Source organism: Hypanus sabinus, chromosome 4 (assembly GCF_030144855.1).
Source record: "Hypanus sabinus isolate sHypSab1 chromosome 4, sHypSab1.hap1, whole genome shotgun sequence".
Lineage (NCBI taxonomy): Eukaryota > Metazoa > Chordata > Chondrichthyes > Myliobatiformes > Dasyatidae > Hypanus > Hypanus sabinus.
In genome coordinates this window covers 20,460,140-20,474,120 of record NC_082709.1, presented here as the reverse complement: position 1 = coordinate 20,474,120, position 13,981 = coordinate 20,460,140, and the positions used below count along the sequence as shown (strand labels likewise).

At 40.7% G+C, this 13,981-nt stretch overlaps 1 protein-coding gene across 2 annotated transcripts in view; it reads left to right on the top strand.

The window, feature by feature from the left end:
- Positions 1-13,981, top strand: part of galnt13 (UDP-N-acetyl-alpha-D-galactosamine:polypeptide N-acetylgalactosaminyltransferase 13) — a 359,051-nt gene that overhangs the window by 106,895 nt on the left and 238,175 nt on the right. For both annotated transcript variants that reach the window (XM_059966532.1, XM_059966531.1), the window contains exon 3: positions 11,375-11,543. In XM_059966532.1, coding sequence (XP_059822515.1) covers positions 11,375-11,543 — 169 coding nt within the window. The remainder of the gene's footprint in view (positions 1-11,374; positions 11,544-13,981) is intronic.

Here is a 13,981-nt window from a genome sequence, read left to right as displayed (position 1 = left end):
TGCCGCACCATTCAATAAGATCATGGATGATCTGATTGTAAACTCAGCTCCATCTCCCTGCCTTTCCTCTATAACCCTTAATTCCCCTACTATGGAAAAATCTATCTGTTTCTTAAATATATTTAGTAAGGAAGCCTCAACAGCTTCCCTGGGCACAGAATTCCACAGATTCACCACTCTCTGGGAAAAACAGTTTCTCCTCGTCTCCATCCTAAATCTTCTCCCCTGAATCTTGAGGCTATGTCCCCTAGTTCTAGTCTCACCTACCAATGGAAACAACTTTTCTACTATCTTATCTACCTCTTTCAAAATTTTGTATGTTTCTATAAGATCCCCTCTTCTTCTGAACTCCAGAGAGTGTAGTCCTAAGCAACTCAATCGCTCCTCATAGGTTAACCCCTTCATCCCTGGAATCATCCTGGTGAACCTCCTGTGTACTGCCTCCAAAGCCAGTATATCTTTCCTCAAGTATGGAGACTAGAACTGCACACAGTACTTGGGGTGCAGCCTCACCAGTACCCTGTATAGCTGCAGCGTTACCTCCTTGCTCTTGAATTCAATCCCTCTAGCAATGAAGGCTGGCATTCCATTTGCCGCCTTAATAACCTGTTGTACCTACAAGCTAACTTCTTGTGATTCATGAACGACTACCCCCAAGTCCCTCTGCATAACAGCATGCTGCAATCTTTCACCATTTAATTAATAATCTGCTCTTCTATTATTCCTTCCAAAGTGCATGATCTCACATTTACCAACGTTGTATTCCATCTGCCAGACCTTGGCCCACTCACTTAACCTATCTGTATCCCTCTGCAGACTCTCCATATCCTCTGTACAATTTGCTTTTCCACTCAGTTTATTGTCATTAGCAAATTTTGCTACACTACACTCAGTCCCCTCTTCCAAATCATCAATGTAAATGGTAAACAGCTGCGGACCCAGCACCGACCCCGGCGGCACCACACTCACCATTGACTGCCAACCGGAGAGACACCCATTTATACCAACTCTCTGCCTTCTGTTGGTTGACCAATCCACTATCCATGCCAGTACACTTCCTCTGACTCCATGCATCCGTATCTTATAAGTCTCTTGCGTGGCACCTTATTGAATGCCTTCTGGAAATCCAAGTATGTGACATTCACCTGTTCCCCTCTATTCACTGCACTCATTCTGTCCTCAAAGAACTTCAGTAAGTTTGTCAAACAGGACCTGCCCTTTCTAAATCCATGCTGCATCTAATGGAGCCAGGCCTTTCTAAATGTTTTGCTATTTCTTCCTTAATGACAGCTTCAGGCATTTTTTCGACTACAGATGTTAAGTTAACTGGCCTATAGTTGTCCATCTTTTGCCTACATAGTTTTTTTAAAAAGTGGTGTGACATTTGCTGTCTTCCAATCCGCCAGGACCTGCCCAGAGTCTAGAAAGTTTTGATGAATAATTAACAACGTGTCTACTATAACCTCCACCAATTCCTTCAGCACCCTGGGATGTATCCCATCAGGACCAGGGGACTTATCTACCTTCAGGCCCTCTAGTTTGCTCATCACTATCTCTTTAGTGACGGTGATTTTATCGGGGTCCTCACCTCCCATTTCGTCCATAACATCCTTCTTTGGCAAATGAGACATGTCCTGCACAGTGAAGACAGAGACAAAATAGTCGTTCAATGCCTCAGCCATTTTCTTATCACCCAATATCAATTTCCCCTTCCGGTCTTCCGAGGAACCTATGTTGACTTTTGCCATCCTCTTCTGCTTTATATGTTTACAAAATCTTTGCTATCTGTTTTTATATTTTGTGCTAATTTACTTTCATATTCTATCTTCCCTTTCCTTATTTCTTGTTTAGTTGTTCTCTGTTGCTTTTTAAAGTTTTCCCAATCCTCTACTCTTCCACTACTCTTTGTGACTTTGTACCCTTGAGCTTTCAATTTGATACTATCTTTTATTTCCTTGCACTTACTGTCCCTACTTTTGACTGGAATATACTTCTGTTGAGCACTGTGAAAAATCTCTTTGAAAGTATTCCACTGTTCCTCAACTGTCCTACTACTGTGCTCCCAATTCACATTAGCCAAGTCCTCCCTCATCCCATTGTAGTGTCCCTTGTTCAAGCATAGTACACTAGTTTTAGATCTAACTATTTCATCCTCCATCTCAATGCAAAATTCAATCATACTAGTTGGTCGGTAAAGTAAATTGGTTGACATTACTACTTGCTCCTGAAGGGTCCTGATGAAGGGTCTCGGCCCAAAATGTCGACAGTGCTTCTCCTTCTAGATGCTGCCTGGCCTGCTATGTTCCACCAGCATTTTTTGTGTATGTTCTTTGAATTTCCAGCATCTGTAGATTTCCTCATGTTTGCTCCTGAATTTGCTGCTCTGCCAACATAATTCCTATTGAATATATTGGAAAATTGGTATTCAATATCAATTTTGCATGGAAAAAATAGAGATGCACCATGACCTGTTCAATACAGGACATTTGGTAAGCCAATTCACCACATGCCGATGCTTCATCTGGCTTGCTGTCTTTTGCAGGGGGATTGTAGCATCTGTGTACAGAGGAAGCTACAGGAAGTCGCTTAAACAAGTTAGATTGTGAAATCCTTAGATCTGCAGAGTCCAACTAGCAAGCAAAATGCTAAAAATATTCAATTGTATTTAATACACCTTAATACACGATTGTACCAATGGAAAATCATTTATCCTTATGATTTTATTTGATTCATGAAACAACATGTTTGATTATGTTTTGTAGTGTATTAGGATTTATGGTTGGGAAAAAAAAACAGCCTTCTATTAATATTGGTGGCCCTCTTTGTAGCAAATACAAAGTGAAAGGACATGATTTAATTCAAAAGATATACTTAAATATTCATTGCAGTTCTGATCCTGTTCACTGATTTGGCGCAGTATAGTGAATGTATTCATTTCGTACCATATGGTGCATTCCATCAATCTGTTAAATGCCATCTGACTGCACTTGCATTGAATTTAGGTGAAGTGAACTGCAGTCCTTGGTAACTGAAACCATTTGTTAAGTTTTTATATGATTATTACATTTAAAGGAACCAACACTTCAAATTTGACTAACGATACAAAGCACGTGATCATCCACTTTTGCATTCGGAGACCATCCTGATGTGGTTACACCAAAATTTACCACCTGCATAAGCCTGTGAAAATAGATTTCCAGCAATTTCTTTTCACATTATAGCTTTGTGAGATAACACTGGATAACAAAGGTTTTGCTTCCTGAATACTTTTGGGTGTATCTTATGGAGGTTGGGCTGCTGATCATGAAAATGACAATGAAATTTCCCTATCACACACCATTTTTTTAAAAAAAATCCTCTTCGTTATTTCAATGCATGATTCAAGTCGGTTAAGAAGTTGGTTGCCCACAATGTAAGCTGAGAATTTTTCTATCTTGTTCAGGCGTGCTTAGGCAGGGTGGATGTTGCATGGCAGGACAGCTTTTAGAAGGGTTTTGATTTTTGAGACAGATGTTTCCTAGAATAATTGATGCTAAGATTAAGGAAAGCATTTTTGTTGGTCAAACAGGACATCAATGACAGGCAATTTGATGAACTTTTAGTGGGATCAGAGAAAATCACGTGGATGGCTTTCAAAGATGTTGTAAGTTTTCTTGGCAACTACGGAGAACCAAACTACGTGCAGCTGGTTGACAACATGCTTCAAGCATATAAAATCATGAAGTGTAACATGTCACAAAAGATTAATTTTCTGCATTCCCATTCATACTACTTTCCTGCAAACCTTGGTACTGTCAATAATAAGCATGGTGAATGATTTCACCAGGACATTGCGGTCATGAAGAAATGTATCGGGTCAAATGGAATCCATCAATGCTGACTGATTATATTTAGACACTTAAGCAAGAAGCTTCAGTCAATGAGTACAAAAGTTAATTTCCTGTTTCTCCAAATTTCTACTTGATACAAGTAGTTTGAAACTATATTTGTGTTCAGCTTCAAGCCGTCTATCATAAATAAGAAAAAAATGCTGAGGAAGTAACACTTTCAAAAAATTTGTCGTGTAATTGCTTATTTTCCGGATGGGAATTGTTGACACATTCCATCCTGAGGAGATATCAGTAGCCCTTCTCTGAAATGGTGGCTCAGTTGAATTCTCCCCTCTGAATTAGAATAGAAGGTCAAATCTGAGAAAATTCTGACTCAGATAATTCTGGGCTGTGAGCCTTGTGACACTTACGAGGAAGCGTTGTATACTTGGAAGCAATATCCTTAGAAATGCTGTTTAAACCAAAAGGTCTGACCTACCCTATTAGGTAGAATGTAAAGATTCCATAGCGGTACTGTATTTTGATCATTTAGCCACTATTAATCCCACAAGATAAATTATTTGTTTGCTCTAACCTTGCTGTACAAGGGGACTTGCTTGTAGGTAAATTTGTGACCTTTTATTACTAATAATCCTGCTAGGGGTTCAGTTACTGAACAGAGAACATAGAATACTACAGCACATTACAGGCCCTTCGGCCCACAATGTTGTGCCGACCCTCAAACTCTGTCTCCCATATAACCCCCCACCTTAAATTCCTCCATATACCTGTCTAGTAGTCTCTTAAATTTCACTAGTATATCTGCCTCCACCACTGACTCAGGCAGTGCATTCCACGCACCAACCACTCTGAGTGAAAAACCTTCCTCTAATATCCCCCTTGAACTTTCCTCCCCTTACCTTAAAGCCATGTCCTCTTGTACTGAGCAGTGGTGCCCTGGGGAAGAGGTGCTGGCTGTCCACTCTGTCTATTCCTCTTAATATCTTGTACACCTCTATCATGTCTCCTCTCATTCTCCTCCTCTCCAAAGAGTAAAGCTCTAGCTCCCTTAATCTCTGATCATAATCCATACTTTCTAAACCAAGCAGCATCCTAGTAAATCTCCTCTGTACCCTTTCCAATGCTTCCACATCCTTCCTATACTGAGGCGACCAGAACTGGACACTGTACTCCAAGTGTGGCCTAACTAGAGTTTTATAGAGCTGCATCATTACCTCACGACTCTTAACCTCTATCCCTCGGCTTATGAAAGCTAACACCCCATAAGCTTTCTTAACTACCCTATCTATCTGTGAGGCAACTTTCAGGGATCTGTGGACATGTACCCCCAGATCCCTCGGCTTCTCCACACTACCAAATATCCTGCCATTTATTTTGTACTCTGCCTTGGAGTTTGTCCTTCCAAAGCGTACCACCTCACACTTCTCCGGGTTGAACTCCATGTGCCACTTCTCAGGCCACTTCTGCATCCTGTCAATGTCTCTCTGCAATCTTCGACAATCCTCTACACTATCTACAACACCACCAACCTTTATTTCATCTGCAAACTTGCCAACCCAACCTTCTACCCCCAGGTCCAGGTCATTAATAAAAATCACAAAAAGTAGAGGTCCCAGAACAGATCCTTGTGGGACACCACTAGTCACAACCCTCAAATCTGAATGTACTCCCTCCACCACGACCTTCTGCCTTCTGCAGGCAAGCCAATTCTGAATCCACCTGGCCAAACTTCCCTGGATCCCATGCCTTCTGACTTTCTGAATAAGCCTACCGTGTGGAACCTTGTCAAGTGCCTTACTAAAATCCATGTAGATCACATCCACTGCACTACCCTCATCTATATGCCTGGTCACCTCCTCAAAGAACTCTATCAGGCTTGTTAGGCAAGATCTGCCCTTCACAAAGCCATGCTGACTGTCCCTGATCAGACCATGATTCTCTAAATGCCCATAGATCCTATCTCTAAGAATCTTTTCCACAGCTTTCCCACCACAGACGTAAGGCTCACTGGTCTGTAATTACCTGGACTGTCCCTACTACCTTTTTTGAACAAGGGGCCAACATTTGCCTCCCTCCAATCCTCTGGTACCATTCCCGTGGACAACGAGGACATAAAGATCCTAGCCAGAGGTTCAGCAATCTCTTTCCTTGCCTCATGGAGTAGCCTGGGGAATATTCTGTCAGGCCCCGGGGACTAATCCGTCCTAATGTATTTTAACAACTCCAACACCTCCTCTCCCTTAATATTAACATGCTCCAGAACATCAACCTCACTCATATGGTCCTCACCGTCATCAAGTTCCCTCTCAGTGGTGAATACCAAAGAGAAGTATTCATTGAGGACCTCGCTCACTTCCACAGCATCCAGGCACATCTTCCCATTTTTATCTCTAATCAGTCCTACCTTCACTCCTGTCATCCTTTTGTTCTTCACATAATTGAAGAATGCCTTGGGGTTTTCCTTTACCCGACTCGCCAAGGCCTTCTCATGCCCCCTTCTTGCTCTTCTCAGCCCCTTCTCAAGCTCCTTTCTTGCTACCCGATATTCCTCAATAGACCCATCTGATCCTTGCTTCCTAAACCTCATGTATGTTGCCGCCTTCCACCTGACGAGATTTTCCACTTCACTTGTCACCCATGGTTCCCTCACCCTGCCATTCATTACCTTCCTCACCGGGACAAATTTATCCCTGACATCCTGCAAGAGATCCCTAAACATCAACCACATGTCCATAGTACATTTCACTGGAAAACATCATCCCAATTCACACCCTGGTTTGGGTTTGGTATTATTTGCATAATGCTTGTTTAGTAATCCAGGCAATCTGAGGAATTTGAAATATCTGTTAAATTATCTGGATTTTAAACAAATCTGGGTGGCTAAGATGTTTCAGTGAAGGAAGTGTGCTGTCCTTAACTGGTGTCATTTGTATGTGATGTCTGGCCTGTACTAGTCCAGCAAAGAATTCGGTTGTATCCGTCAGTGTGTTGCGATGCAGTGAAAATAAAACAATGAACCACCAGCCATCAAATCCCACCACTGTATTCTGACATGGCAAGAATGCTTCCAGTCCACTTGAGCTGGCAAAGTTCACTTCATAAATATCTGTGGACAGGTGACTAAATTGGAAACATGTCACAAAGTATTAAAGCAGCAGTAAAAAGCAGAAAATTCTGGAAGCTGTTGCTCTGTCCTTGGGTATTGCCTGACATGCAGACTGCTTCCAGCAGTTAGTTTTTCTGTCAAATTTACATCTGCCTGATTTTTTTTCCCCTCATCAACAGCCCATCATTGTTATCTGCAAATAACAATCTGGGCCTCTCCATTAGTTTCTGAATTTGTCTTGCCCTTTTAGTGGGTAACACCCATCTGTGGCAGCATTGTGGTATGCAGACTAAAGGATGCAGTTCTGGGAGTTCCAGTGTCACATGACAATAGAGTCAAGGAAACTTGATTTTCTCTGAGTACCCTTACTTTACCAAAATCGCTGCTTCTGCACATTGAACGATACCAGAAAGAGGTCCTGAGGCCTCTTCGGGGGAAAAACATGTCCAGCAGTTGGTCACGGTCCAAAATGGCTAAATCCTGATGACTTAAAAGTTGATCATTACAGTAGTTACAGTACATTGTGAATTAAATGCTAATATTGATTTTTTTAAAGTTGCATTTTTAATGAGCATTTACATGCAGTGGCCTCTTTATTAGGTACACTTGTACACTTGCTTGTTAATGCACATATCTGATTAGACAAGCATGTGGCAGCAAGTCATTGCATTAAAGTATGCAGACAGGGTCAAGCGGTTCAGTTGCTTTCAGACCTGGCATCGGAATGGGGAAGAAATGTGAAACTTCTGACTGCCTGGGATTTTCACGCGCAAGTCCATAAGACCATAATAACAGTCTCTGGAGTTTACAGAGAAGGGTGTGAGAAACAAAGCCATCCGGTGAGCAAAATGCCTTGTTAATGAGAGCGGTCAGAGGAGGATGGCTGGACTGGTTCAGGCTGACAGGAAAGTGGTAGTAACTCGAATAACCTTGCGATACAACAGTGCTGTGCAGAAGAGCACCTTTGAACACACAACACATTGATGGGCTGGAACAGCAGAAGGCTGTGAATATTCAATCAGTGGTCACTTTATTAGGAACAGGAGGTCTCAGACAAAGCATCCACTGAGTATATTTGTAAGAAATATAAATTCAGATAGCCCCCGTTTTTCGAACGTTCGCTTTACGACAGCTCACTGTTACGAAAGACCTACATTAGTACCTGGTTTCGCTAACCAAAGAGGATTTTTGTTTTTATGAAAAAAAGATGCCTGCTTTATACGTGTGTTTACCCGAGAAAGACTACCATGACTGTAAAGCCTTGTACGAGCAGTTGTGTGCGTGTATGTGCATAGGCGTGTACATGCACATGTGTGTACGTACCGATTTTTTTTTTTCTCTCTCCAAATTGATTTTTGGCTCGCTGTCTTCCTGAGTTTGTTAAGTGAAACTACACCGTACGTACAATATTTCTTCTTTATATAGGCTGTATATTTATCATATCATTCCTGCTTTTACTATGCGCTAGTGTTATTTTAGGTTTTATGTGTTATTTAGTATGATTTGGTAGGTTATTTTTTGGGTCTGGGAATGCTCAAAACTCTTTCCCATAGAAATTAATGGTAATTGCTACTTCGCTTTACGGCATTTCGGCTTACAAACGGTTTCATAGGAATGCTCTACCTTTGGATAGCGGGGGAAATCTGTTATAGCATGCAAAAACGGACATCCCATCTTGCAAAAACATGGTATGCAGGAGATTGTAGAAAAGATTTCTTTGAGCAAGGTGTAGTAGTAAATCTATAGAGATCCATTTATATTGCCACAAGAAAAGTCGGAAGCTCTCTGCAGGTAAAACAGCATAGTAGAAAGACATAGCTATTGCTACAGATTTCCACCATCTGCTCATTTAAAAAAAATTGTTAACTATGGTCAATAAGCTTAGTTTGGTGAATGGAGCACCTTTGCTCTGTCTGCCAGAAACAGAACTGCCCAGTGGCCAAATATTTTACAAACCCCATTTCCAGAAAATGGACATTTTCCAAAATGCAATAAAAACAAAAATCTGTGATATGATAATTCATGTGAACCTTTATTTAACTGACAAAAGTACAAAGAAAAGATTTTCAATAGTTTTACTGACCAACTTAATTGTATTTTGTAAATATACACAAATTTAATAGAAATAGAAAAGATGCATTTAACCACATCTTTTCCGGAGTTGGCTTACATTAAAATCTATTTATAATCAATTAAGCATTTCAAAATTCTATATTTCTAAATAGACCCGTTGTAGGCTGGGAGACCATTTCGCTGAACACCTACGCTCTGTCTGCCAGAGAAAGCAGGATCTCCCAGTGGCCACACATTTTAATTCCACGTCCCATTCCCATTCCGATATGTCTATCCATGACCTCCTCTACTGTCAAAATGAAGCCACAGTCAGGTTGGAGGAACAACACCTTATATTCCGTCTGAATAGCCTGCAACCTGATGGAGAGAAATTATATTAATGCCCCTCCTCTCCTTCTTGCCCTATCCCTTATTTATTTATCTATCTATCTATTATTTTTTCCCTTTTTCTCCTTTTTTTTTCTCTCTCTGCCCTTCTCACAATCATTCCTTACCTGCTCTCCATCTTCCTCTGGTGCCCCCCTCCACCTTTCTTTCTCCCTGGGCTTCCTGTCCCATGATCCTCTCCTTTCTCCAGCTCTGTATCCCTTTTGCCAATCAACTTTCCAGCTCTCAGCTTCATCCCTCCCCCTCCAGTCTTCTATCATTTTGGATCTCCCCCTCCCCCCCCCCCCCATTTTCAAATCTCTTACTATCTCTTCTTTCAGTTAGTCCTTCCTGACGAAGGGTCTCGGCCTGAGATGTCGACTGTACTACTTCTCCCTATAGGTGCTGCCTGGCCTGCTACATTCCACCAGCATTTTGTGTGTGTTGCTTCAAAAATCCATTCTTGTTTTTATAGTTTGAGTATTTTTGAATGTACAATATTTCCTTTATACATTTGAATGTGAAAATAATCCTTTAAATGTCATCACTTTTGTTATATGGCATGTACTGTCACCTTCATCTTAAGTTATTAGGGCTTTCTGAATCGACTGACACCCCATCACCACAAGACCCCTGTAGTAAGCATGGAATTGCAAAAATGATGACTAACTTCATAGCTGTGGCATAGTTTGATGATTCAAATCTTTGACCCTGTAATTCAACATTAACCCTAATTTAGTTAGTTTATTCTAGCCAGATTCTCCCCATCTTCAAAGAAGATATAGGAATCATAAATTTGCATTGTTACTGATGGGATGTATTCTGGAGGAGGATATACAGCAAAATATTAACATCAGCAAACAATCCTTTGACCTGAACATGGAGTGTAGATTAAATTTAAATTGCAGCCCTGGACAATGGTTTCCTCGAGCTGTGGGCTCCAATTAATGGAAAACCAGACAATACTGATTAATTATTCATTTTGGGTGTCTGGAGTGTGGGAGTGAAGAAGGAAGTGTGAAAGTTGTATGCAATTCAAAGGAAGCATTCTAGATACATTGTAACCATAGAACTATCCTTTGATCTTTCGCATATAAAATGTCATGTAATACTGGGTCGAACAGGCCTCTTACTCCAAAGAGTCTCAATGTGATGGCTGCTGCTCGTTTTTGTTGAATAAAACACTTCTCTATCTACTAACTTCAGTGGCTCTCTGGTGATTTTGTTTATAGCACAACACTTACATCACCTCTTTCCTATTTGATGTTTTCACAGCAGATAAACTCAGCAGGACAATGAGATTACTTACATTTCAGGTCTTCAGACTCTATCAGAACTGAGGGCTATCTATTCTACTTTTCAGTATTTTGCTTTTCTCAGTTCTGGAGAAGGATTCTGGATCTGAAATGTTCAGAATTTGTACATTATATTTATAAAATTAAAAATTAACTAAGTAGTGCACAAATAAAAATAATGAAGTTGTGAGGTAGTGCTCAATGTCCATTCAGAAATCAGACGGCAGAGAGGAAGATGTTGTCCTGTATCATTGAATGTGTCTCATCAGGCTCCTGTACCTCCTTTCTGATGGAAGCATTCGAAAGAGGGCATGTCCTGGGTGATGTTAATTTTCTCTTTCCAGTGATGCTGTCTGATTTCCAAAGGTTTCTTCCAGCATTCTGTTTTAATTTCAGAATTTTTGTGTCTGCCATTTATTAATGTTTTTTCTCCGTTCTTTCTTCTAGTATATTACTACCTAGACATCTGTTTCCAAAGAACCTCTAGCTCTTGACACCCTCTTGCTCGCAATGGTCTTGCAAATTGAGCAAATTGTATGACCTGGAGTGGAACACTTTACTGAAATCTTATCTCCAAATTTGTACTCTGTTATGCATTACAATTGACATGAAATATATTCTTGTTTAGTGTGAAAAATATGTATGTTTGTAAATGTGTATGTGTGTTCTGTATTTCATGCTCTGACTTTCATTATGTGTTCCAGCTGTCATTTCCAGAGCTCAAGAAGGTCCAGGTGAAATGGGAAAGGCTGTCCATATTCCTAAAGAAGATCAGGAGAAAATGAGGGATTTGTTCAAAATCAATCAGTTTAATCTCATGGCTAGTGACATGATTGCACTGAATAGAACTCTTCCAGATGTGAGATTGGAAGGGTAAGTTTTCTTTGCATTTGACTGTATTGGTTTTCTGTTATAAATGATGTACAAATGACAGCATAAGTAATAATTCCCTTAAAATGTGGACTCACTTATAATCTAAGCTGTTCACACTTGCATCAAGATCAGATTTCCTTGGCAGAAAGGTTCTGTGATTTAAAGTTGTGTGCAGAGTAAATTAATTAGTGAGCATTGTTGTTCCTTTTCGCACTTTATGGTGTATCAGGCGGCCTATTTTACTGTTTTCTCAGTATTTGTCTTTTTTTTGTGAGGGTGAGTTTCTAGCTCGGCACTCAACCGAGCATGGATGGAAAGCATGCAAGTAGCTGATTGGGTTTGAACCCAGGACCATTGGCCTTGAGCCCAGTGTCAATGCCACTACACCATTGGCTAGCTAAAAATTAAGGAGAATAGGATTAATAATAAACACAAAGTACTGATGCTGTGCAGATGCTGTGGTCGAATCAGGACGGACAAAACTCAGCAGGTTGGGCAGCCTTTTTGTATGTATAGGATTAATAAGTTTTGCTGCCTTTAACTAAGCTGTTAATTGGCCATGTTTCGCATGGGTAGACTTTCATGTGCTCATGTCCTTTTCGATAAGTAAATAATCATAACGTAGTCAGATCATATAAATGGGTTTAATCTGCTATTCAGTCAGAAGTTAAAACTATGGAATTTACCCATACCAGGATATTGTGCGAATGAAAAGAAAATGGCTAGAATAGAGTTGTGTCGTTCTGTACTTTAAAAATATTTCAGCTATACTTAAAAACACTTTTCCCTGGTCAAAGGAAAGTCATTTTGTTGCTTGGGCAAGAATTTTCCTTTTGACGGTGATGAATATTTAACACAGACTTGCCTTTCTTTGATTATCTCTGTAAATCTTAGAACACAATAGCACGAGGAATCATGTGCGTGTGTGCATATACACATTCCCCCCCACCCCGGTTGTCCATTTTCAGGCTAGCTGCTAGCTAATCAACTTGGTTATTTCAACTATGCTGATGTCTATAATTACAAGTTGTGGAAAGGCTCTTGGAGTGGTGAGGCACATGCCAAAGGAATTTGTTTTTGAGATTATGGCATCCGAATAAAGAAATTGTTTCAAGCATGAATGTACGAATTATAATTTCATAATGAACTTTGAAATACTGGAAGGATGGGTAAAAGCCATCAAGAACAGGCAGGCTGCTCGACCATAGAGAAGGTTGAAGGATCTCAGCAGAAGAATGTGTCAACCCAGAGTGTTCAGAATGCATTGGTTCTCTTTGAATTTCACCAGATCTTGATGGAGCTGAAATAAGTTAACTTCAAGAGAGAACGTTTATATCACTGGAATTGTACCTGGCTCAGAAGAAAATGACAGCGGCTGTTTGAGTTCAATCACCCCAGCCGATTCTACAGGGTCTTAGCCAAATCCATCTTCTTCATTGACCCTTTACAGAGAAAAAGAAATTCCCTGAAAAGGAAAAGAAAAATGCTGACATTTTCACAATGGTCCGATCCATTATCACTTTTGTGACAGAAGTAGTGCTTACCTGCAGATGGCAAGACCTGACATTTGGAGCATGAGCTAAAGTGTCAGGTAACTTTAGCATATTAGAAGTGTGAAACAATAATTGCCTTTATCAAAAGGGTCCATTGTGCTGGTCTTTAAAATGCTTCAATTATTCTTCAGTAGTTTGCTTTGTGAAGCTTGAAGCGTGATCAAACAGACTTTGTGTGTGTTTAAAAAAAACCTTAGCAATGTATTTCAAGTTCCATTGCAACACAAGCAGAAATCGCTGAATATTGACTGCCACAATCATGGCTGTGAATTGCTCTGACAAGCTGGGATGGATGGGAAGATGACAAACAAGAGAAAGTCTGCAGATGCTGGAAACTTGGCTCTGTGCCTGAAAGGTTGACTGTACTTATTTTTCCATAGATGCTGCCTGGCCTGCTGAGTTCCTCCAGCATTTTGTGTTTTTATTTTATTTATTCATTTTATGGGATGTGGGCATCTCCAGCTAAGCCAGCATTTATTGCCCATCCCTGGTTGCCCTTGAGATGGTGCGGCCTTGAACCGCTGCAGTCCCAGAGGTGTAGGTACACCCACAGTGCTGTTAGGGAGAGAATTCCATGATTTTGATGCAGTGACAGTGAAGGAATGGTGATATATTCCCAAGTCAGGATGTTGAGTGACTTGGAGGGGGATTTCCAAGTGATGATGTTCCCAGGTATCTGCTGTTCTCGTCCTTCTAGATGGTAGCGGTCGTGGTGCTGCTTTCGGAACTTCGACGCGTCATTGCAGTGCATCCTGTAGATAGCACACACTGCTGCAACTTTTCGTGTGTGTTGCTTGGATGGGAGGATGAATGTTTATGTACCATAGACCTGTTGAGCTCGGAATTGCTTAACGATCATTCAGTTGTCTTGAATATTGCAATTCG